Raw genomic sequence first — 21,033 nt, forward strand, 5'->3', positions numbered from 1 at the left:
CATTTTAACAAAGTGAAGAAGCTGTCTCTGCTAAAACTGAAAATATGGAGGCCCTGGATGATTTATTGAAATATATTTATATCACGTTTCTTTTCCAGTAAGTAAAGTTTTCATCTCCGTGGGAGAATGCAGCATGCAGTCAGTTCCCTGCAAGAGGATTTGCATGCAGTTGTGTATGTGACAGTGAGAGAGCAGTGGGTAAATGCTGTACCTCATAGTGGTTTGACAACTTCAGCTTCATAACAACCCTGTGTGGTTATACCTCCTTCAGACAGGGCGTTATTACATGACACATTTTCTTCTTTTAAGAGCATTTTTTCCTCAATGCTATATAGGGAAGGAAGGTGGTGGTTACATCATATATTTATTGTTCACATCTTAAATTTTAATGATAAGAAGGTCTCAAAATTCTCCCCGAATTAAGCCTAACCATGCAGCTTCACTTAGGCAAGAATGCAAAACATGACCCAAGAGTCTGCAGGAATGCCCTCCACTCGTGTTCCAAGTTAGGATACCATAAACACCCTTCTTTAATTAGTTGCATTTAAACTACTTCTGTTTGAGGATGTCTTTGAACAAGTAGCTAGGAGTAGTTACTGGTTCATCTTGGAAGCTGAATCTGGTACTTTGCTCAGTAGGTTTAAAAAGAGGTGGAGGAGGAGAGTGTTTCAATATTTTCTGTCCTGTGTTAGAATACTCAATTAAATACTGGTTCCCCGATGACTAGTGCTAATAGCCATCATAGGTGTTTTCCCTTTCTCTGTTAGCAATTTAACACTTTTTTTTTTTTTTTTTTTTTTTTGCCTAGCAGAAGTTGAAAAGGTTGCTAGAAACAGTTGTTTCCCTCAGGTTGTTGCGGAGGCTTGTGGTTAGGCTAACAAGTTGAACACCTTTTATATCGATATAACACAGAACGATCCTGATAAGGTTACACAATATGTTAACATCTTTAAACTAGCAATCTAACATTTATAGTTCCTGGATGTTTGAGTGTGGTTAGAATTGAAGTTTACGCCGTAGCAGACCCTTAGTGCTCACGGCTTCCTGCGGTCGTGGCGGGCCTCGGGACTGGCACATCAAAGGAAGGCGAGCGCGCAACTGCCTTGACTGGTTGTTATCGGTTGTGAAAGGGCAGGAGCGCATCTCGCATCCTCCTGGCCCCCTCGAGCGCCGGCAGTTTCACGAGCGGCGTACCGCAAGGAGGAGCACACCGCGCCTCCCGCAGCCGCGGCGTCAGGGCCGCGCGGGAGCCGGCGCCGCGCCCTGGCAGCAGCAGGCCAGCCCCGTGCGGGGGCCAGGAGCCGGCTCCCCACTGGCACTAACTCTGAAATGCATATTTCCATTTCACCAAAATAGCCGCATGCTGGAGCCGCAGACAAGCTGCAGCGCGGTTTTGGAACCACCCATGTTTGGGGGCACGTATGTAAGTGGGAGACGTGCATGCTCCCCGCGAAGGGAGCAATGGTGGCTTGGATGCTGAGTAGCAGGCCCAGCCGTCCCCCTGCGACCGACTACTGTCTTTTCTGAAGAAAAGGTGGCGCGACGGATGGACGCAGTAGACGGAGGGTCTACTCTGCAGGCCGCTAGTTAGTCTGAACCATTAGTACGTAGATTTGATACCTTCAGGAGGTCTTGGGATGCAGAAATGGAGGAAAGAATTGTGTGTAACCTGAGGTGTAGTTTCTCACTCCTATGAGGAGTATGCAGTCTTGCGGTGTTTTACAGGTATTTATTGAATGCTTAAGTAAAAGCACAATAGAATACAAGCTTCTGGAAAACAGGAAACATTCATATAAGTCAAGTGAAACCCTGCTGTACAAACCAGTGAGAGCAATTGCGTGTCGAGTAAATTGTAATACTCAGCTAAGTATTATTTGACTGCCACGTTGTCTTTGTGTTGTCATTGATATAGCGTCTGAACTCAAGTGAGGCTTTCAGTATTGCAATAGTTTGGTAAATTGGGAGGAAACGGATTTTGAATTGAATTTTCATAATGAGGTCAAACCAAGATAGAAAACTAAAGTGCAAGTGGATGTGTTTATACACCCAAAAGTGAGTTAGCAGATGGCTTTAGATGGGATATTGATAACAAATAATAGACTATTTCAAGTATGCTCTTCTCACTTAAAAAGTCTGATGATCCATCTTTTATAATTTTATGAAGCAACCGTTGTAAGGCATTTGTAAGAATGCAAAATCTGTGTCGCCTGCTTATTATTGAAGCCGTTTAGCACATCAGATGTCATTACAGATTACCAGTTGCATTTCAGTTGGACTGGAAACAAATACAGATCAGTAATAATGTAATGCTGTGTACCTTAAGGTTAAATGTCTGACAAGACAACTAGCACTAATGGACTGTGACATTTTTCAAGCCATAGGTCTGACATTACTTGCTGTGTCAGAGTGAAATGTTTACAACGATCTAACTCCACATTACAATATATTAAGACATCATTCTTTTCTCTTGTGCGTGCTGCAAGTTTCCTGACTGCATCTAAATTCCGCAGCAGCAGCAGCTGGCCCACGTGTAAAAGCAGCATTTTCCAGGTTCTGAAGAGCTCTGAACAGCACTGTTAGTGGTATTTGATTCAGTCCAGGATGTCCCGTAAGGTTTCTGTGCAGTACGTCGCAACTTTAAAACATGTGCTGCGGATAAAACTCCATGAACACAAACCCATCTGGGACCAGATCTGCCACTGTAACTTTTCTGAGCCGTTTCTCACTATACATGTAGTGCTATTGGTAGGAATGGCTTAATCTAAGTAAGGATGACAAACCCAGATCAAAAACTTTATGCCAAAGATATCTGCTAAATTTACACTACTGCACCAGATTAGCTCTTGGAATTTTTTTAAATAAGGAAGATTTAAAACAATGTTTTGCATTAATGGGACTTGAATGACTAGACTGATAAATGGTGAGTACACGTGGATAGCTTCTAATCATTTTTAAGTAATATCATGCTGTATTAAGAACTCATTAAAGAAATAAGTAAGAATTAGCCATTAGGGGCCATTTAATAACAGATTGTTTCTGTGTCTTCATCTCATAAAGGCTCTTTCTAGGTATAGGGCTTTGTTTCAAATATTAAGATGCTTCCTCTGGCTTCTGTTTATCTATTTTCCTTTGTCTTATTTTCATTAAATGCTTATAATTCTGATTAAATTATTATGAAATGTTATATTCTGTCCCCTGTTAAATAGCTTGTAATGCATCAATGCTTTTCTGCAGTTTTCTCTTTTGTGACACTCTTCCAGTGGCTAAGACAGGAATTGGAAAAAATATTGGTTTTGTTAATGCAATTTTCACCAAAGTGTTGGTTTTTTTTCCATAGGTTGGGGTTTTTTTTTCTGTGTTCAGTCTTGCGCTCTCCCTCTTGTAGTGTGGATGTGTGTACTTCAATGATGCAAAACTTCATCTCGCAAACTGACAGTACGGTGACAGCTGATGCTATGGAGTACATGAAAATAACTCCAGCAGTGGTATAATGCTTCATACGTTCCAAGTAAATCCTAAGAGAATATGAACCCATCACCAGACAGATTTAAAATGTAAATGCTGTTCTACTTGATCATCAAGTCAACGACTATTAAGTGTATAGTCGTGTTATGCCAAGGTGTAGCTTCAATACGGTTATTTTTTACTTAAAACAACACTTACAAATCCTTCGGGGGGGGGGGGGGAGGGGGGGGAGGTGAACGTCAGCCAAGGACCGGGAAAAAAAGGGAGGCAAGCTGATGGTGCTGTCGCGTATTTCAGAAGCGATGACGGTTATCGCCCGCTCAGTTAGGCGTGCGGCGGCCAGGACCGACACCAGGGCCCAGCCCTCTGTTCCGCTCCTCTCTAACTCATTCAGCCGAACCCCGGCACTGCGGGCTCCGTTCCCCGAGGGCCAGCAGGAGCCGCCCCAGGGCGGCTTGCGGGGCCGCTCCCCCGCGGGACGCGGCCGGGGCCGGGCAGCACCCGCCGCGCCCGCCCCGCCCCCCCCCCCCCCGGGCCCGCGGCGGGCCCCCCACTGCCGGCGGCTGCGGCGCTCCCGCGGAGCGGAGGGCCGCGGGGCGGGGGCGGGGGCAGGAAGGCGGCGAGGCGGCGGCCGGCGGAGCGCCCGGCGAGGGCGGTGCTGCCGGGCTGGGCTCGCCCCGTGACCGGCCGCCCGCGCCGCCCCTCGGCGCCGGCAGGGGAGGGACGGAGCGAGCGGTGTAAACAAGGCGGGGGGCCGGGGCTGGCGCGATGTCAGCGGGTCACATGGAGCCTCATATGGGCCGGGGGATGGCGGCGCGGCGCGGCTCTCCGCTGGCAGGCGGCGGCGGCAGCTGCTGAGGCGGCGGTGGTGGTGGTTCACGCCGAGGGCCCGGCCCGGCCCGCCTCCCCTCCCCGCCTCCCTGCCCGCCGCGCTCCGCTCCCCGCCGCTTCGCCCCTGACAAATGATGTGTTTTGTGCTCGCCGCGATGAAAGGTAGGCGCAGCCCGCGGGAGCAGCCGCGCCGCGCCGCGGAGAAGGGGGGGGAGCCCGGCCCGGGAGCGCCGGGGCCGCGGCCGCGCCGCCGCGGAGCTGACGGGAGTGCCCGCGCTCCGTGGCCTCCCCTCTCCCAGCGCCGGTGCCACCGCTCGGCGTCCCGCTGATGCGGGGCGGCCCCGCTCGCCCCCGGGCGGCCTGCGGGAGCCCCGGGCCGAGGGGCGGCGCTGCCGGTGCCTGCCCCGCCAGCCGGCGCGGGGACCCGGCCGGGCGGCCCCTGGAGCAGGGGGAGGTTTTTAGGAGCTGTCGGAGGGCTGGGGCGGCTCAGTCCTTCCACCGAGCGCCGGGCAGCGCCGGGGGCTGCCGCCGCTGCGCTGCCGCGGTGTTTCGGTGCAGGCGGGCGCGCAGGGAGCGGAGCGGAGCGGTAACCCCGCGGAGCCGCTGCACTTTACACCGCTGCGCGCAAGTTAGAGGGTAAGAGAGCTTATCTGCCAGCACGGCTCTTCGGAGGGAGAGGTTACGGTTAACGTGGCTGGAGTCGCGTAAAGCGGAGACGAGCTGTCTGATCTTTCCACGAACCCGTGTAGAAAATACGTACTGTAAAATCTGTCTCTAGCAAGCGGGAAAAGGACGTGCAGCATCCTGTAGGTAGCTGATGGGGCTAAAATGCTATCTTAAGAGATAGCTGCTCATTTTTAAAAGGCGCTTTGGGATAAAAGGAAAAAATCAGAGCTACTTTCTGGTTTTTTTTAAACCTGCAGTTTTTTTCTGCATGCTGATTTAGTCCTTAATGAGGGGCAATGTTAGACTGAGAGGCAAACGAAGTTTTTTATGAGAAATCAAAAGTTTAGAGGTATGCTTTCAGTCTGCCCTGTTTCCTAATAAAATGAGGTCCACAGTAGAACTTTTCATTGCAGCAATTTTAAAGTCATAGTTGTTTGTGTGTTTGGTTTTTTTATCTAAAACCAGTAACCATCTTATTTAAATACAATAATCTAAAGAGTATCGCTGTTGACATTTGAATTTAATGCCCCCACTAAAATACTAAATCTGTACTCTTTAAAATATTTTCATGGATTTTGTAGGTAAAGTTTCTCGTTTTAAAAATAACTACTTGAAAAAAGAAGATTGAATCCTACTTCAGCTAGGGACTGTTTCTTTTTTTTTTTTTCCACTTTGCAAGAGCAGTAGGTAATGCGTACCAATAGCAGCATAGTGTTTGAGGCACGGTAATTTTCAATTATCAGGCTTCTTTTTCTTCTTGGAGAGAAGCCTATGTGAATAAAAAGAAAAGCACTATATTCATTAATCATTAGCCATGCTGAATGTATTTGGCAAGAAAATGTAATTGGGTTGATTCAAATACTTGCATCTGTAACAAAAGGAAATGCATTTTTTTTTTAAGTGCAAACTACATGGATATTTTAGCAGTCCCTTAGAATTCTACATATTCTGATAAGAGTTTCTCAGCAGATCCCTTACAAGCCTGTTAGAACCATGAAATCAAATAAACAAATTAAAAAAAAAGAAAAAAGAAAAGAAGGAAAGTACACAAATTTAAAAAAATTGGAGGGTGTAATTGCCTTGTATGCTTCTGGACAGAGACTTAAGGTGTGTTGTAAAAGAGCAGGCACATGATTTTCAGCAACTCAACTTTGTTGTTCTGTTTTTTTTTTCTTGCTAGTTTCATTTAAACCAATTTCCACACTGATGTAAAATCTTGGCAGAGTTCAACTTTTGGGTTTTTAAGTGTAATTCCTAATGGCTCGATTATGAAAATACTTAGGTCTTTCTACTTTTTACGGAATAATTCTACGGTACATTTCATTTAGATTTCACACTATTTAGTTTTCTAGTGCATTGAAACATTTTCTTGGTTTCTTATCCTTTCTCTAATTTGCTGGACAGGGTTCAGCTGGAGGAAATGTGGTGGTATTTGACTTAGGGTGACCTCTGACTGCCGTGAAATCATAGACCTACCGTCCAATATTGTGATTTGAGAGAAGTAGACCAGTAGCATAGGGAATGCAGTTTTATATAAGCTCAAAGGTACAAGGGAAAAATGTAAAATGTGTAGGTGAGTTGAATGTTTTATTTATTCTTGGTGCTGTAATGGCATCTTTTGGTGCTTCTGATCTTTTACAGTTCTGAAGTTAAAGTGCAGAAAATTACCGTCTGCAGGAGAATATGGGATGTTACAGATTTCCATATTAGGTTGTTTTTTTTTTTTAATGAAAAAGAAGAGTAGTAATTCCTTTCCTACTGCTGTTCAGGTAGCCCAAATTGATATGATGTGAAACTAATTTGCAAGTCGTCGTATTTTTCATGCAACATAATGTTCTGGCAAAGGTGCTTTCTTTCATTTTGAAAAGTCATCTGACTTCCAGACTATACACAGGTTGGAATGAGTAAAGATTTTGGCCAGCTGTCGGCACACCAAGAGCTGCGCTAGTACACTTAAAGAGCTGGAAAACAGAGTAGCCCAATGAAGAGGCTGGACATGTCCTTAAGACGAGCTGCGTGATGTAACGTTCTGGTTTCCAGCAGAGAGGAAAGAGGTTTTTTTCCATCTGTTTCTACGCAAATTGGCAGTGGTGAAGCATTGAAGTTCATAACGACTGCGTAAGTGTTTAATAGATTGATGGGCTTTTAAAAATTATTTATCAGCTCTTGTGAGTCTGCGTAGAGGATTCAGGAAGCCTTGCATTCTTAGTTTATAACATATGCAGACCAGTAAACCAGCTGATAGCTTTAGGGCAGAGTGCAATTTTATGTGCTTACCAGTAAAAGTTTGTAAAGGAATCAGATAATTTCACTAGCATATTCGTTGGTACAGATCTTATTCCTGCGAGAGTCCTCGCTGGCAGAAGCTTCAAGGTTGACTTCAAGGACAATAGTACTAAGTGCAGTGAATTGGTGAGCAAATGCTCTGCGCTGGAGTAGAAACATGGATTCGGTTGTCAGGCCAGTACATAACTGGAGGTGAGCCCAAGACAGAGGGAGCTAGATTCAGAAGTGTGGTGTTTTGCAATTTTTTGGTACCTACTTTGTAGAGAGCCAGGGGTGAATCAGGCCCAGTATTGGTGAGAGCTGAAGTATTTGTCTTGTACTATCACCAGGCTCAGACAGAAGGGTTTGGTCTGCTGATGAGTTTATAAAGTATGAAAATGAACGTAGCAATAGTTTTACTACCCTTCATATGGACGTTTCTAAATAGAGATTTGTGGGAAAGTAGATGTAAGTTTCCTAAGCTTTTTGTACTGGCGTGTATTAGCTCTTAAGGTAGAATTTGAGTTACTAATCCTGACTTCTGCTGTGTGGACATCAACAAAGTTGAATCTGTTGCTGTTTTGTGGAGGATAGACCAGATGAGTAGAATCAGTTGTTACTTGGTTGTAAAGAAAATTGTTTCACTCTGGGGGTCTGTGCTTGGATTGTTGGAAGTATAGCTAGTTTTCTGACTGACACTGCCTCTGTATGAAAATCCAATCATTTAAAAATACCTGTTTAAGGAAATAGACTCTGTTGGTTTCCTTAATAGCGCACATGATTTTTGGACCTTACTGTATTTTTTCTGACTACCTAAACTGCAGCTGGGCAGATAAGCAGGATTTCCCTCCCTGCCTGACTGTAGCGCTGAAGGGAGTGTGCTTTACTTGCAGCAGCCTCCACGTTCCGGACACGGCAGAGCCAGGTTGCTCGGAGGCCATCCGTCTGCAGATTTACGCAGTACTGCTTACTGCGGGTGAGCTTTTTGGAGTCTGCCAAGCCTGACCTTTTGACATGTTTTTTTGTCGTGTTTCTTGGCACCAACCTGCCAGCACGTTGGTAATTACTCTGTGTTTTTCACCAGTAAACAACTGCCTGTGGAAAAATATCTTGCCATAGGTTTAAAAAAAAGTTACTTTACAAAGTATGTTTAAATTTGCCTTCGCTGTGGCACTATTGAAAGTTAAATCCAATTTAGCAAATACCCTGGTACGGAACTTCTGTTGACTAAATATTAACAGAATCTGGCCTTTGGAATTGCTAGCTGAGAGGTTGCTTTCTTGCTGCTTTAATTTCATATGACTGATGTGAATGACTTACTTGTACCTAAGACATTTGTTGCATCATATTCACAGGATAAGATTGGTTTGAGGTTTATTGCTGAAATGTACTTTCAGGCCCTTTGAAAAGACTCTCAAGATTTGCAAGTATAAAAGAAGAGGAAATCTGTCTTTACGTCTCACTCTGTGATAATCAAAGGCAGTTGCACGCTCTCTACAAGTCTCAGTTGGGGACACTCCTTTCAAGTATGGAGAATCTGTACGTCCTGTTTAAGTCAGCGAAAACTGTGGGTGCTGAACATCTCACTAGATCAAACTCTTTAAGCTTATGTACAGCTCTTGCCTAGCTAAAACGGTGAGCCTGTTATAACTGGCTGGCAATACCAGCTTAAAAATAATTCTAGGATAATTCTGAATAATTGGGGCAAAACTGAACTGGTCTATGGACACCATGCAAGGACTTCTGTACCCTTTAAAAAAACAAAACAAACAAACAAAACCAAAACAAACAACCTGAAGGGGTAAGGCTGTAGAGGTGGGCAATTAAGCATTGCTGGGGCTTGGGGTGTGGGCTCTGCACAAATATGAAATGTCGTCATGTTTTATCCAGTGAGCTGATGTGGGGGACTGGGGGGAGATGGCAGCTGGTTCAGCATGTGATGCAGGGTAATGGCCTGCAGCTTTGCAGCTTGGCTCTGCAGTGGGGAGGTGAATGTTTGTATTGGCATTTATTAGTTCGGGGAGTAGTGTCTAGAGACCTTGGTCAAGAACTGAGTCCTCTTTATGTTGAGTACTTCCCCAATGTGCATGAAAAAGACTGATTTCTTTACTCATTCCCCATTATAGAGAGTTTTGCATGTTTGTTTTTTTTCCTAGGATGATGTAGCACTCAATTTTAACCTTAAGGGGTTTTAAATCTTCTTTCTTGCTTCTCTTGCCTACAGTACAGTATAGAAATGATCCCTATCATGTACTAATTACTGACAGGGTTGTATTTCATCTTCACTACACAACAGAATTCTAAATTGGTATATTTGTTTCTAAATGATACATACTAAATCAAAACTGTCAAATCTTTGTGTCTCTCCTGAGTAGATACGTGCAACTTTGTCTGACTTAGCAATTCTCTATCTAGTATTAAAGGAAGTTGAGATGCAGCATGTTTTTTTTTTTTTTTCTTTGCATTCCTATGAGATAAGTTTTTGTAGTGTGCAAAATAACTGTGTATGACAAGAATTAGTTATTAGTCAGACTTGATACATTTTAGAATGTTATTCTGGTTTTTTTTTCATTTGTAATGAGAGAAAAAATAAATATTCACCTTTCTTGTGCTTATCTGTGAGCTGTAATTTGCAATTACAGCTGATAACTCCTGAGATGAAACAAACAGTAGTTCTCTCCTTTTGCGATTTGTCTTTTCCTTGGGGACTGATATCTAAGGGATATGCACATAACTAATGGTGCAGAAACTGTCTTCTAAACCTCTCGTTCCTTTTTGAAGATCAGCTTTTTTCTCTTTTTTGCAATAAACATTAACAGGGGAGGATTCTGTCCTCCAAGAATAGCTATGTTATGAGAAAAAGGTGACTCTATACAGTGCAGACCTCTCTGCTTGTTGGGTGAAAAAAAAAAAATAAACCACAGACCGAAATGTTGAAGCAGAAAGCCTTGTTAGGGGATCTGGCAGATGGACTTTCTTCTTATGCTTCATACTGTTTTAAAGGGAGCCTTGCGTGTGGTTAACAAAGCCTTTAGTTTGCCCAGGTTTTTTTTTTCCTTCACTTTTTTTGCTAGAGGCATTTAGGCTAAGAAGTTCTGCGAAATATAGGTTGGCAAGCTCGCTGCAGTTTCAGGCTGCTTCCCAGTTGCCTGCACCTTATGTTGAGAACACCAGGGAGTGACTCAGGGCGGCAGTGACTCACGGGGTGTCGTGCTGTTCCCCTCTTCAGAGGGGGGGTTAGCTGCAGTAGGGAGCTTGCGGACGGACTTGGAAAAGTCATCGCGCTGGAGAGAGCCCCTTGCGGTACCGGCGCTCTACGCTGAGATTGTCTCCCTGTACAGGTTCCCACACAGATTCCCATTCTTGTGGAAAAATGTAATTAAATTAGCATTTGCTTCCCTTTTCCTTTTTGGTGTCGGGGGAAGGTGAAGCCTTCATGCTGATGGGAGCAAATGGATATCCAGGAAAATCTGAGCCCAGCGTTGCGAATGTCAGGGCCTCTCTCTTACACCCTACCGCCATTGGCTTTGCGTGTCTGTACTGTCTGCTCGGAAGCACAAAGCCAAAGCTGTTACTAGCCATGGAGCTGAGACGGCTGATGTTCCTTGCGCTCTTTGGATGCAGCCTAATGTGAATCTCTGACATTTAAAGCTCTTACAAGTGCATGAGTCCCCCCAAAAAGCCTGGGGGTTCTACAGCACTGTTGGGAGGAGTAGCCTGCTGCCCTCACCATCAAACGTAGCCTGTTTATCTACTGCTGTTAGTGAATGCAGCTGTGAAGTTCATCTTCGTGTGAACTTGCAGTGGTCAGCAGCACCCGCTGCTGCCACGCTTTAATGTACAGCCTGGCTCCACTACACTTAAGCAGTTGACTTCAATAAGGTCATGATTTCACTGTATTTTTTGTTTTCTTTCCTATGCGGTGGAGAGTGATGCAGGACCCATAGCTTGTGGCTCTTCTGTTTGTGCGATTCCAGCCTTTGGGCCTTTTGTCATGCTACATACATAGCCATCTAGGCTAAAATCAATGTCGAGAGAGGTATAATCATCCCAGCTTTCATTTTAAGAGCATTTATCTTAAAACTTAATTAAAGCTACTTGGATGTAAATAAGTCTAACCTCTTCACTTCTGAACAATGCAAATAGAATAGTCAGCATACTTACAGGGTATCAGCCATGTAATTATTGTGTAATGTTTGTGTTCTTTGAAATACTGTGCTATTTATTGCCATTGAATCTTGGGACAAGGTGCTTCGTAAAACCACCTGCATGACTCTTTATTTATGCACTTCAGAAGAAGTCGATCATTCTCAAACAAGGGGGCGGAAAAGTGACATTAAATCTTTACATAGACAGATGCACTGTGACAAAGGGTTTGTCAGAGTGTTCTTTCAAACTGAAGTGACCGCAAACTGGAGTTTTGTCTGGTTGGCAGAGTACCATGGGCCATGCTCCTGCGTGCCAGGGTTGCTTTTCACTGGCTGTAGGCGGTGCTCGTCAGAGGCGCTGCAGGCACCTGGCCCAGCGGGTGGCCACGGCGGGGTGTGCTTGGGCCTCCTGCTGCCTCTGCTCACACCTGGTACGTTGAGAATACTTTCTGCACTGTCGACTAAAAATAAGGAAAAGGTCCTGTCACCATTTGCACATGCTGTCTTCTGTAATGTGCTGTTTGGTTAGTATTCTTGAAGTTCTAAAGACTTTGTTATTCTTGCTGTTATTTTGTTAACTGCATGAAACAGAAACCTGGGGAAGGATGCAGTATGGCCATGGCTTCTGCTTCCAGCTCTCACAGATACCGAGAACTGACGTATTTGGTTCTGCTGGTGCATCAGCCTCTCTGCCACAGAGGCAAAGGGGGAGGCATCTGGGGCATGGAGGTTTTCTATATACCAAGTTATACAAGTGAGGTCGGGTGGTATTTTGAACTGCTTTAGTTAAATAATCTTAAAAGGCTGAGTGGTGTGCGTGTGAAATGCAGTTGAAAGCCGTGTTTGTTTTAGCTCACTTCTATTTTGGACAGAATTGTCTTACTTTTAAATAGTAATTTCAGAATAGATGAACCGGAACAGTGGGAATAGGATTGTATGCAGGGTCTCAGGTTTTCAGTCTCCACTGCAGTTTGAAAGGGGACAAGGCTGTGCTCGGGCATGTGTTTGTGGTACTGAATTTCAACCTCTTTCTCCAAAACACCAGGAAAGTCGGGATTGGCTCAGCAGGTTTCTCCCTTCATCCAAGTATCATTTGGTGTTTAGGATGTAGTACAATTTACACGTCCAATTAGAAATCAAGTTGCAAGTGGCACTTAATTCACACCTCTTGTGAGACTGCCGGGGGTCTCAGGAGTTGATACTGTGCCATGGGTTAAGCAGCCTAAAACTTACATGAGCTGATGTTTACCTCACTCTTAATTCTGAGGAGAGAAGTGCTCTCTTGTCTAGCCTCCTCCACTTGGCCCTGTGCCTAATGGGACATGATTGGAAGTGTCATTTATCTTCTTCTCACCCCAAAAGAAGGTTAAATTCTCTCTAAGCCTCAGGTGCTCTTTGCCTGAAGCCCTTAGTCTAGGTAGAGTGTAGAAAGCCGGTAAAAAGCAATCCCTGGTCATCAGAACACTTGGAGCTTCCTTTCTATACATAGGCATTTGCATGCTTTAATTCTGACTTACATTTGAACGGTATAAATTGCTCTCCTACTTGACAGGAGCAGCAGTAGCTGCTCTCTTCCTGTGTCAACTGTCACGTTACTCATAAAGGGTGCATTTTTCCATTCAGCTAAATTAATTACCTCATCTTCGTCTGTGTTTGATTTGGCAGAGTAGTTATTGTGGGAAAACACACATTTTTCTAGTAAATTTATTGTGATTGCTTGAAGCTCAGTTTGGGAATTAATAAACCCATCTTCTGCACTGCAGAAGACTGCTTGTTGTAGATTGCCACTGGTTTTTCCCCTCCTTGGACTAGCTCCTTCTAGTTTACTGTAGAAATGTTTGCCCAGTTTTGGAGAATATAAATGTAAGTGAAACGGCCGTTTGGTACTAGGCCTCATACATCAGGCTGGAGCACTCTAGGGTTTTGGAGGTGTGCTTGCAACTATCGCTGCAGGGTCAAGCTCCCATGCAGAGAGGGGCAGGTTGTTAGCGATCGTCTGTAGTAGCTGAGCTTACGCTCAGCGTTGTTTCCCTTCAAAGGGACATCTCAGCAGTTGTTAGATTGACAGAGATGTATTGTGTTACGCTTTGGCTAGAGTTTTTCTTGTACCGTGGGTGCATTATTGAATTAAAAGAAGTATTTGCTTAAAATATGAGTACATAAAGATGTTTATAACTGCTGGATAGGTTCTTGTATCAACAGATAATAAAAAACCCAGACAGGTTAATTAAAGAGCCAGAGATGTTTCATTTGAGAAACCTCATATACATAGGCGCCTTCTAAATGGCTGAGGAAGACAGGCCCAGAGCATTCCTCCCTCCCCAGATGCTCCCCAGTGATAGCAGGGAGAGCAGCAGTGCTTGGCAGCACCTGTGGCAGCCAGAAGCGGGGACAGGCTCTGGGCTGGTGCTAAGGCATAGGGGCTGGAGTGGGTCAGTGGAGGGAGCTAAATAAAGGAATTGATTTTCCTATTGTTCTCTTCAAGGACGATCAAAATTCTCTCTCCTGCCTCCTGCATGGGACACTTCGATGGAAACTCTGTGTGAAACCTCTCAGTAACACGAGCAATATTTCACCCTTGCGTTTTTCTTGGTGGGTTATTTTACTGCACATTATAGAATGTGGGTGAGCGCTGAGAACCGACTTTTGCCTGGACCTGAAAAGGCCCTGAAAATTTGATGTTTCCGGTATTGCTGCAGCTGGCTCTATTTAACCAGGTTTCTTAAAAATCTGCTGGTATCTCTGGGAATAACTTAGCAGTTCCCAGCCAGAAAGGTGGAGTGCAGCACCTGGCTGCCTGGCATGGCTAGTGCTAGAGTGCTCCCTCCTTTGAATGCATCTAGCTCTTAACACGTGCTTTTCGTTACTGAGCTGCTAGGTATTTTTGAAAAAGAGGAATCAGTATCTATAACAAATCTGTTTCATTTTAGATTCTTTTTTTCTCTCTTACGGAAGATGACTAAGCTATAATATGGTTTCCTCACTTTAAAATTTTAACTTGAAATTAAAATGTTGGAAGTAGTGCATTTTTTCTGGCTTGTAGACTGATGATGTATCTTTAAACTAGCTGGCTTGGAGAGGAGCATCAGTAGCAGTACTGATTTTGTTGTGGAAACCTAGAGCTCAGTATGGGGAAATGTTCCCTCCTTGCTGTCACTGTTCCAAAATATTCTAATTTTCCTGTGATGTTTTCCCTCTCAACCACAGTGTTTATATTTACAGAAGGGAAAAATAGCCAAACATAAAGGTCACTCTAAAGCAGAGATCTTCTGAATGGCAAAATCTCACTCCAAAGAATTTCTGCTTTTAAGATTGATTTAAAAGCCCTTGCAAAAGTGCTTCAGAATGGAAACTCTTTCGTATGTCTCACATTGCAGCTCTAGCATGTACTGGTGGTAAATTTGCACTTTATAACGTGTTATTCCCACCAACATTGATTAGTGTTTTGTCACAGAAGTAACTAACTCTGTAACGTAATCTGCCTTGGTATTGTTGGTCTAGAATTTTATGTATACACTCTGCATTATGTAAAACTATACTGCAGAGGCTACCTCTGGCTCTGGAAGTCCCTGAACTGTAAACTAGTGGCGGCTGGCAGAGAAGCCGGAGAGGTGTACCGCTAAATGCTTGCCTTGGCTTTACACTGTTCCCAGTGCAACTACTCCTGGTCACTGCTGGAGTCCAGGCACTAGCCCGAATTATCTAAAAGAAACTGAGGAAATGCATACTTGACTAGGTAATTATACTTCACGTTAAGTACATTCAGATATATTAGCTAACGCTTGTATTAATTTGTAATACTTGAAAATCCTGATCAGATCTTGGTTTTCAATCAAGTTATTGTTGCAGAAAAGGAGCACGGTTCTTGTGGAAATTCTGAAAACAAGTTACTAAGAAATCTGATTCATAAAGGAAGTGCTTCATGAAATTTGAATGTTTAGAAGGCAAAATGACTGGCAGCTCCTCTTGTAAGCACGCTAGTTGCAATAAAGTATAAAAGTTCAACATCAAAGAGATCACCGCTTAGTCTGTGGCATATTTGTACATCAAAGAACAAATACAGGACAAAAGGAACCGTGTAGAGATACAGTTCATCCTTGCAGACAGGTCCCCGTGGAATGCTAGAGAGAGCTGCTTTCATAATGTGGAAATTATCTCTGGCACATCTTCACTTCTGATTTGGGGAATAGGTAAGATTAAGAATTAAAAGCAGTGTCTCAGAATCCAGTCTTGCCAATAGACTAGGTAAGAGCGTCTGAGCTTACATGATGTCAGCAGCGCTGTTTCTGTGTGCGGTGTGACTCAAGTGTATAAATATGGGTGCCAGATAGGAAGTACGTATGCAACGCTGCCATTTCACTGGGTGGGGGAGGATGGGCAAAAGGTACATAAAATGCATAAATGGAAGCTAAATGTCTATTTTTGGATTGATTTTTTTTTTCTATATATTATTATGCCTGTGGTCAAATACTGTATCATGTTGCCCAAAGAGGGTGTGGAGTCTCCATTCTTGGACATATCCAAACCTTGACTGGACACAATCCTGAGCTGTAGTTGACACTGCTTTGAGCCGGGGCTGCACCAGGCAATCTCCAGAGGTGCCTTCCATCGTCAGCTCTTCTATGATTCTATGACAATAACACTTTTATAATAAGGCAGCTGTCTACTTTTAGTTATGACCCCTCCTAATACAAGACACAATTTGGCCAAAAAGGTGACCAGCTCTGGCACAGCAAAAGGCCACCAAACTGATTTTTTTTTTTTTTTTTTTACTGCTTTTTCTGAGCTTTTGTAGTGTGGAAGCTGGATGTATTTTTTCTGATTTGGGCTTTTAGTTTGTTGTAGGTTGGTTTTTTTGGTGTTTGTTCTTTTGGTTTGTTTTTGTTTTGTTTTTTTTAATCCTGAATATGCCCTTAAATTAATGAGAAGGTTTGTGGATGTCTGCCTTAGAACTAAAGAAAAGTAATCTTGGGTATCTAGAGCACATGTTCTCTTTCAGAACAAGGCAGGGCATGAGAAATTGATCAGAGAAAATTGTTGGATTGCTGTTGACCAATTGGTGGTAGCATTGTGTTGAAGGTAGGGGAGGCTTTGCTATTAATTTGAATGTATCTGTTTTAATATTAAAACGTAAAGTAGGTCACATCAGTTCTTCAGTTCCAGTCGTCTTCATTTGTATTTCTTGTCTATAAGTGCTGACTGCTTATGTGGTACATAAAAATGTTAATCATAAAATCTAGACTAAATCTGAATTCTCCAAAGTTCAACTGTGCTTGGATCAACGGTTTTAATACCAGTTTCTCCTTTATGGAGATAGTATTGTCAGCAGACTCTTACTTCTTTTGTTGCAGAACTAAAAATAGTTACAATCTTATGGAACCATTAAGAAATACAAAGGGTTTCTGTTAAAAACCCTAGGGAAACCTGATTAGGCATACTGCTGTATAATTAATTGATGTGCTACTACATTTAGAGAAGTAGTGCATCAGTAAACAGAAGTCAGAATGTAAGAGGCAAAGAAGAACTGCTGGGAATTGTGTAAAGACATGGAGGCTTGAAAATAACAATTTGGGCACCTCAGGAGAGACCAGCATTTGCATTTGGGGGAAGGACAGAAGGCTCTCAAGAAGGCCAGGACAGGGGGAGCTGTGAAGGCTCAGGCGTGTGCTTAGCGCTTTCTTTTGCCAATGAAACAGCTGTAAACACCTTTGATATTACTAGTCACAATATTCCGTACTACCTTCAAGTTGATGTTCTGATAGTTCCCTAGACTATATTCTTACATTTTTAAAACAGTGTCAGGTTAAATGTTGTTAAAATGTTCGTTTTGTTAATACTGTGCTTTAAATACATTCGTTCTAATAATTAAGTTGTTGCTTGACATGCGAAACAGATCACTGATTTTGTGCCATTGTTTGTCTTGTTTGCTTTGAGACCTAGAAATAATTGTCAGCAAGTAGTCTGTAAGTATCTCTTTGGAAAAGTCAGGGTCTTCTATAACGTTACTGTAAAGAGGTGCGGTAGTTGTACATGTAGAGGTCAGGGTGGACGTGATGATACGTGAATGAATTATTCTTCCGGAAATGTGTTTAAAACTTGTATCAAATCCTTTGCCGCTACCCCATTGCAATAGCATTACCTGGAGGAAGAATTCCTTCCTGGGACAGTATGTGTACCGTGATGAGTCCCTGTGGCCAAGGAGGAAGGAGCTATTACTATGAGCTTCCGGCATTTCAGAAACGTTAATTCTTGGCGATTTGAGGAAGACGTTACAGGGAGAATAGGTTCATATTTTTCTGTTTCGAGAAAAATATAGCATAGCTATTTTTAAGGGGGCCTGTTTCTGTATCTGTTGCCTCGCCCTGTTGATGGGGAGCAGTGAGCTGCACTTGAAGAGCTTTACCGACCAAGTGGCTTTACCTGGATCTGCATGCTTGAGTCCTTCTCATAGCACTGCTCGCTTCTGCACACAAGGGCATTGGGGAGAATAGAGGATGCTCAGCACGCTGAAATCAAGCCTTTTCTCAGGAAATGATAATAATTGGTTGTAAATAGTGACCACTGCTCTCAAGTAAATGTAATGGCTGTGTGTGTACCTTGCTATGAGGAATTAAGAGCAGACATGTTTGTACTGTGTTGTTAAAAGAAGGTGGAGGTTTCCTCACTCGAGTATGTCAAGTCCTGGCCTGCTGGCTGGCATAGAGTGTGTTTGGAAGAGACAAGAGCTTTACAGTTTAGGAAGACTAATAAAATTAATTCAATTTATATGCTAAATTGAAGGAACTTCTGAAAGAGTTTACTTTTGAATTTAAAAAAACCTAACTAACTCTTTAGAGACTGTTTTTCCCACCTTTAAAATACCTGAACTGTCAAGTTAATAACTTGCTGTTTCAGAGAGCGTGTGTACATGCGTGCACAGGGAGAGTTGCCAGCAACTCATAAAATCAAAATCCCAAAATGAAATCCTTCAATACTTCCCCCTCTCTCCCTTTAATTGAATTGAAAAATTTCTTAGGGAGATGCGAACAAAAAATAATGTGGGGTTGTGTAGCTTAACTTCTTTTCTTGGATTGCTGCCGCATTATTAGCGATTTGGTAACTATGCTAAGTTCAAATTTTGTATTAGCAGTGGGTGGGATCTCTTTACGTGTGAATGAATATTCTGAATGGGCAACATGCACAGATGTCCAACTTGTCTCCTTGGAGCCCAAAGGTAAAGTTCTAGGAGCATGTCCAAAGCTGGCATAAAGCTGTGTATCCCACATGAGAAGCACTGCTGTGCACTGGCTAAGGCATTATTTCTAAATTTGAGTAAGTTTTTGTTAGCCAAGCATATTTTCATTGGTGGAAGTTTTACAGTTTTTGAGGACTCTTATCTACTTCTAGTGTAAAAGCACCTTAATAATTGAAATTACATAGCATGACTTCAAATGTAATCACCAAATATAATGTGGGAGAAGAATTAAATTTAATTATAATTAATTCCAGTTTTCAGAAAATGCTTTCAAAGTTGTATTAAGCTGGATACCAAAATTGTTATCACTTTGGAAAATGTTCCAAGTTTCCAGACATCTCAGTTAAGTGTCTGTTTCACAAAGGACTACTTTGATCCAGATATCTAAGAGATTTATCCAAGGAGGCAAAACCCAGATTGCTTGCTGCTAATCCGATGCTTTACAAACAAGATTTTAATTTTTATTCCCTGTACTTGTTTTTCAAAAATTCAGGCAGATATACAATGGGATGGTTTCTTCCCGTAAATAATTAAGCCCATTGCAAACAATGTCAGTTGAAAGTAGTCTTGAGATTCATTTAGTTCTAAGTACCTACTCATTTTTACTTTTGGAAACAATGCTATGTCCCAAGCAGTTTGAATGCTTATAAATCATGTTAGTAGAATGGGAGAAATTATTCCAAACCTGCTCTCTGTTAGGCTTTTACATTTCTTCTCAAAACTTGTTTGTTGTCCCAAAGATTATCTAAAGGAGCTTGATTCACAGCAAGTGGCCGTACAGTTGGTGTAGCAGATCCTGTTTGTATTTCTCTTCACATTAGCAGAGTTGCTTGTGTGCATCAAATCTGCAAGTGGTTCCTGTCACCGAGTGCAGGCAGGCTGAGCTGCTTCTGGGCAATACCTTTCTGATAACATTGCAGAAGAACTCTCCCCTCCTTTAATATGGGCCAGTAAGGAAATCTGGTCTCTCAGTGAAGCTGTGCTTATTACTACTACTCAAAATTATATTCTTTTCATGATGAGGTCAGGTACTTGAACAACCTAATCAAAGAGGATTTAGCATGGCCTGGAAGAATAGAAAGCATTCCCATCCAAAAAAAAGTTGAGCGTAAATACTAGGGTGTTTTTCAGGGAAAATAGCGTATAGTAATAGAACACAAGAAGAAACCGAAGGACCGTATTCTCTAAGAGAAAATACTTGTAGTGCCGAAGGAATGAAAATAAGCATGTATTTGTTTGCCTATCTGCTAATGCCATCGCAGTCGTTCCAAGTACATTGTTCAGTTGAATTAAAGAACCCACCTAAATAGTTTAAGGCATTGTTTATCAACAATAACTGGTTTTAATGTCAGAGAGGGTAAATTAATTTGGTTACACGATTTATCAGATGCTGCTAAATGTTGTGGATGTTATTAGTTATTAAGTAACCAACAGTTAGTCTGGCGATTTATTAAATCTCAGGATATTGCATGAATAGTCCTAGATGAGAAAAATAATCTCCAGTTTAGAAGGTGAGTATCCAGTCTGATGCTCTGGACAGATGTCCTGCCACCATCTGAAATGCGGCTGTGCCAGGCAGCCGTGCACTATGAATGTATTGGTGAAGCTTCACCCTGCCCTCTACAGAAGCCAGCAGAAACAGGCTTTGTGGCAGGCGTGAAAAGGAGCAAAGTGGGCTGGAATCCACTGCAAAGCAGTGGGCACAGGACATATCACCGAGTCATCTTTAGACTCCTCAACAGCCTATAACAGTCACAGTTATGTCTTTCATGTCCTTTCCAAATGATCTGATATTAAGCTGGTAAAGGGCTTAAATCTGTCAAAAGTTAAACCTGCGATAGCTGCCTGTTCGCCGCTGGCCACCTGAGCTGGAGCTTTCTCTGCTGCTGGGCAGACTTGGCCTTGACCCGCCTGTTCCCTGTGTAAGGCCCAGCTAGTGCACCGTCTTCCCATAGATGCTCCTGACTGCCGTGCTGATTGCAGAGCTTTTTTCTTTGCCAAGGAAAGGGGGCTTTGCACTTCGGTGTTTAGATGAAGGTACCGTTTCAGTTATTGGATTCAGGAAGCCGTCCATGATTTCTTTGTGAAGCTGAAGAGCACCTCAGAATAACGTTAGCGTTAGGTAAATCTGTATAAATTCTTGCTTCTCTTTTTCCTTATTTCTTTCTTACTGACTGCTTTAAACAAATCTTCTTTTTTTCTGAAGTGAATCTGTCAAAGTAAATTGACATGTCATGTAACGGCTTTGTGGTTTGCAGTCTTTTTTCCTTGTTTTAAGTTGATGCAGAAGGTGTATTTTGATGCTGTTACACTGTGATGGATGAAAAAACTGCACTGACTTTTATCCAGGAGAGGGAAGCGAGTTGTTTTCTTTCAAGGGCTGTAGATCAATTGGTGTCTTACAGAAGTAATACCATGAAAAGT

General features: G+C 43.0%; 1 protein-coding gene across 2 annotated transcripts in view; it reads left to right on the plus strand.

Annotated features, from left to right (window-relative positions):
• The window catches only part of RORA (RAR related orphan receptor A), a 391,671-nt gene that overhangs the window by 310,805 nt on the left and 59,833 nt on the right, over positions 1-21,033 (plus strand). The window contains exon 1 of one of the 2 annotated variants that reach the window (XM_087743342.1): positions 4,203-4,458. The exons of the other annotated variant lie outside the window; for it this stretch is intronic. Within the exon in view, the coding sequence (XP_087599468.1) occupies positions 4,428-4,458 (31 nt within the window). The 5' untranslated portion in view covers positions 4,203-4,427. Of the gene's footprint in view, positions 1-4,202; positions 4,459-21,033 lie in introns of those variants that run through there. 2 annotated transcript variants of the gene reach the window in all.

Source organism: Nipponia nippon, unplaced genomic scaffold (assembly GCF_047370975.1).
Source record: "Nipponia nippon isolate SJK-2023a ecotype South Korea unplaced genomic scaffold, ASM4737097v1 scaffold_9, whole genome shotgun sequence".
In the NCBI taxonomy this organism is placed as follows: Eukaryota; Metazoa; Chordata; class Aves; order Pelecaniformes; family Threskiornithidae; genus Nipponia; species Nipponia nippon.